At 35.3% G+C, this 4,516-nt stretch overlaps 1 protein-coding gene across 3 annotated transcripts in view; it reads left to right on the forward strand.

The window, feature by feature from the left end:
- The first annotated feature begins 1,071 nt into the window (after positions 1-1,071).
- Positions 1,072-4,516, forward strand: part of LOC107716789 (myc box-dependent-interacting protein 1-like) — a 16,013-nt gene continuing 12,568 nt past the window's right edge. For all 3 annotated transcript variants that reach the window (XM_016523346.1, XM_016523349.1, XM_016523348.1), the window contains exons 1-4: positions 1,072-1,319; positions 2,852-2,932; positions 3,056-3,110; positions 3,211-3,305. In XM_016523346.1, the coding sequence (XP_016378832.1) occupies positions 1,233-1,319; positions 2,852-2,932; positions 3,056-3,110; positions 3,211-3,305 (318 nt within the window). In that variant the 5' untranslated portion in view covers positions 1,072-1,232. The remainder of the gene's footprint in view (positions 1,320-2,851; positions 2,933-3,055; positions 3,111-3,210; positions 3,306-4,516) is intronic.

The raw sequence follows: 4,516 nt of genomic DNA on the forward strand, positions 1-4,516 counted from the left end.
TATAATTCTATAGGTCATATTTGCATGTTTGCATGATTTGAGTGGTTATTTTGCATATAGGTGCATATAGGTGAGTTCACTTATACCACACTTTAAAAAATGCTGGGTTAAATACAACCCAGTGCTGGGTAAAATAGGGACAAGCCCAGCAATTGGGTTGTTTTGACCCAGCGGTTGGGTTACTACCCAGAAGGATGGGTTAAACATTTAACCCAACCGCTGGGTCAAAACAGCCCAATTGCTGGGTTTGTCCCTATTTTACCCAGCGCTGGGTTATATTTAACCCAGCATTTTTTAGAGTGCACCTAAATCTATATATTTGACACAGTACAAATACACTAATATTTGGTTTTACCTTTGGCATATTTAGTGTATGTTTCATCTTATATATATTAATATTTTCCTTTTGTTTCCATTGTTGTGCATGCAACCGATGGCTATTGGTTTTGAAATAGTAATTACATCACTTGCAGCTTCCTTAGAGGCTGTGCTTTGAGGTCTTACCACAAACTATCAAATGCTCTGGACTGCCTAATTCTGGTGCTCCAATAAATGTTTGATCCACGAACCACTAAGAGGCTGGCTGTGTACCACAAATAAATCAGAGCCATCTGCTGAAATGTGATGGAGATTTTGCGGAGAAACTCTGGAGTTTATAGAGTTCTGCTCATGCCAATCCGCAGATGAGGCTGACCCATGCACAACCCACAAACATTTATTTTCCTTTTTTCTTCCTTTTTAATGTATTTAAAGCAAATGTTACTGATTTAAATAGACTACTGAAGCAAATCATTGAGTCCAGTTTTTATGATTGTTTATGAGCTTGAAGTAGTAGCTTTGAATCCATTTTCAGTAATTCAGCTGGTCAATACGTCCTTCAGAAGAAACAACTCTTGTACAATATAAAGACCTGGCCTCAAGTATAAATATTTCTATTAAACATTTCACTGTAAAACCACTAAAAAATCGACAACAGGTCTAAAATAATGGGTTACGTTTGTGTGACATGAAAAATAGTTTACTGTCCCTTTAAGACTGCGCTATTGTCATTGGTCAATGGCCATCTGTATCGTGTGCGCTTGTGCAGGTTCATTCTGTTCCAGGGGCGAGTGTTATTATAAGGCCTAGAATTTAATGCACCTGCATTGAGGGAAAAATTAATCTGTTGAATTAGATATTGTGACAAATGCTCTTTTGACACGTTATTAGCAAATAACACAATCCAGATAAAAATGGCTGAATTACCGATGGGGAAAGGGGTATCCGCAGGAAAAATAGCAAGCAGTGTACAGAAAAAAATTACCAGGGCTCAGGAAAAGGTAAGACATTTTAATCATCAGATGTATATCAAATACATAATCTCTTTCAACGCTGATCTCAGTGTTATTTACCTTACATCACAATAAAACATCTAAGGCCGTTAGTATCGTCCTCATAGCGTGATGTATAAAAGGAACGTGTCAGAGTCGAGGCTCATCCATATACTGACTATCAAATACTAAAATACGTGCATTTGCCTCACCTATATTTGCAAATGTTTTGATAATTTTATGGATAATGCAATTTTGAAAGCGCAAGCTCGCTGTTTATTTAATTGCAATGGGGCTGCTATGGAAACAAGCCTATTACACTAGATTTGTGCGTTCGATTTAAAACCACGACGATCAGTACTCAATGTGCTTTAAGCTTCAATTAACCCATCTTTGCCTATGAACCTTTGCATTACCTAGCAGTGCACTTCCAATAGATTAGCGTGGCAGCGATGTCCGGATCCTTTTAATGAATCGGTTCACATAACAAGTCCGAACGATTCGTTCACGAATCTGATCAAGAGTCGTCGGCTCACTCATTCATTACACCGAGAACCGTCACGTTCATGCATGCATGTGGCATGTGTGATTTGTAATGAGACGAGAACTCTGTGATATGAGTGCATTTTTGTATTGTAGTATGTCTAGAGTCGTATGACGTTTTATAAGTTGAAAAGTATACAAGTAGAACAGTAGTTGATTTGTTTTCGCGTTCACGTGATGACGCAATGACGTTTTTTAACCGGTTCTTTGAACGAATTGTTCTAAAGAACCGATTCGCGGAAATAAGTCAGACTTCCCTTCACCACAGTAAATGAGCAGCTGCATCGCGCACTGATGCCCCTCATCCTTCACCACTTGTGATTGCTGCAGCCTGACATTTCACAACTTTATGTAAAATACTCCAACAGCTTTTGTTTAACCTCCTCAAACTTCAAAGTAATCTGTGTTCATAAATGTTACCAGCGTGATTAAATAGGTCGAGGAACCATCTGTCTTTTCTGACTATTGATTATTTATTTCCTTTAGAATGATGTTTGGGTTCTTCACACAAGCTGTCACTGAATACGGAAATGAGAGATTTCATTTAAATTTTGCAGACACAAATACATATGCCAGTCATGGTCTTTGAGCAATAGATACGACTTTGACAATTTATCAATGATATTTGTACAGTATTTAATAAATATAGTCCCATTTAGATCTTCTGTATGGTCATCTGTGCAGCTACATTAGCTTGACTTGAATCTGCTACTGTCGTTTTCTAAAGAACAATAGTCTTTTATGTTGTAGACACACATTTACAGGATAATAGGCCCTAGATATCCAGGTTTAACATATGTATTCCTCGTCAATGCAAAGAATCTCCCTCCATATAGAAGTTCTGTGTTGTCATTGCACATTGAAAACACTTTCTTGTTCATTTCATATTTCAATAACATGAAAGTACATAACTAGCAAAACTGGAAATGCAACAAGCCACAATAATGCTTTTTAAAAATATGAATAATGTGGTCAATAATGCAATCATCTTCTCTCAGGTTCTCCAAAAGCTTGGCAAGGCAGACGAGACTAAAGATCTGGCATTTGAAGAGGGAGTGATCAACTTCAACAAACAGCTGGTGAGTGTTTTTCTAACTCATATTTTTTTCAAATGTTCATCTGCAAGCATTGGGAATCTATTCTAGTTTTATCCTCTTGGTCTGTGACTCTGTGTTTCAATTTTGTGTCATGTGCTTACATAGGTTGAGGGTAGCACACTGCAGAAAGACCTGCGGGCCTATTTGGCTGCTGTGAAAGGTGAGATTATCGATTGACAAATTTACACACCTAAATGCAACATGAATCAAGTATGTTGTTTTCTTAGCCTTGCTGATCCCTTTCTCATGGTTTCCCCCAGCCATGCATGAGTCTTCTAAACATCTGTACGAGTGCCTGGATGACATGTATGAGTCTGACTGGTATGGCAGAAAGGAAGTGGACTCACTTTTGGAGGTTATTGTTTTATAATTAAGTCATTGTCAGTAAAATGTGTTTTAGACTCAAACGGTAATTCAGGAGTAATTTGAGCACCCTTTTGTCCCATTAATACAGTTTAAAAAGAAAGATTTCATATGAGAAAATATGTTGTTTTTGTCTGAATTTATAAAGTATACATTCAGACTAAAATCTTTGGAAATAAAAATGCATGTTCTTCCATGTTTTTGCTTTTTTAAAATCATGTTTTTCTCCCTTTTATACATCTAAAATGTATAGTATTTATCGTAAAATTGACCAAAATGTTGATAACTTGTCTTGCACTATCCAAAACTTGGTCCAAAAATGGCTTTTAAAAATTTTTTTTTTACATGAAAATGCCTCTCATTCAATATTGCTTTTGCACTTTTGCAGCTGACTAGCAAGTAGCAAATCTTTGCCTTATGACTGTCTTGTGTCTTTTAAAAGGAAATAATTTCAACACAGGACAGAAAATTGCACTTTCATGTTTTTTTTTTTTTATGTAAAGAGTAAACCAAATTATCAAGAATGATATAAAATTCATTTGACACTTTAATTAAGGTCAGATGTGGCACAAGTCATCCCCTACAGCTTTTCTTCTTTGCATTTTATTGTTTTTAACTCACACCCATCTGTCATTTCACCATGTTTTTATTACATACTACACTACTGTTCTAAAGTTTTTTTAATGTTTTGAAAGAGTTCAGAAATTCAGAAAACAATACTATACTATAATACTTGTGAAATATTATTATTATTATTATTAGTCATTTAGCAGACGCTTTTATCCAAAGCGACTTACAAATGAGGACATTGGAAGCAATCAAAATCAGCAAAAGAGCAATGATATGCAAGTGCTATAACAAGTCTCAGTTGACCTAACGTAGAACATGTAGCAAGGTTTTTTTTTAATTATATAATAAATAAAAAGAAAACAGATAGAATAGAAAAAGAATAGAGCAAGCTAGTGTTAGAGGCCTTTTTTGCTTTTGTTAATTGTATAATAAATAAAAAGAAAAGAAATAGATAGAATGCAAAAAGAATAGAGAAGCTAGTGTTAGGTTTTTTTTTTTTTTAAGAAAACAAGTAGTTAGTAAATGAATAGAGTACAAGTCTAAAAGGGGCAAGTTTTTTTTTTTTAAGTTTTTATAAAGAATAGAATTAGAATAGAGAGTGCTAGAGTTAGAGGGTCAAATAAAGATGGAAGA

The sequence above is a fragment of the Sinocyclocheilus rhinocerous genome, unplaced genomic scaffold (assembly GCF_001515625.1).
Source record: "Sinocyclocheilus rhinocerous isolate Xijiao unplaced genomic scaffold, SAMN03320098_v1.1 scaffold1441, whole genome shotgun sequence".
NCBI lineage: Eukaryota > Metazoa > Chordata > Actinopteri > Cypriniformes > Cyprinidae > Sinocyclocheilus > Sinocyclocheilus rhinocerous.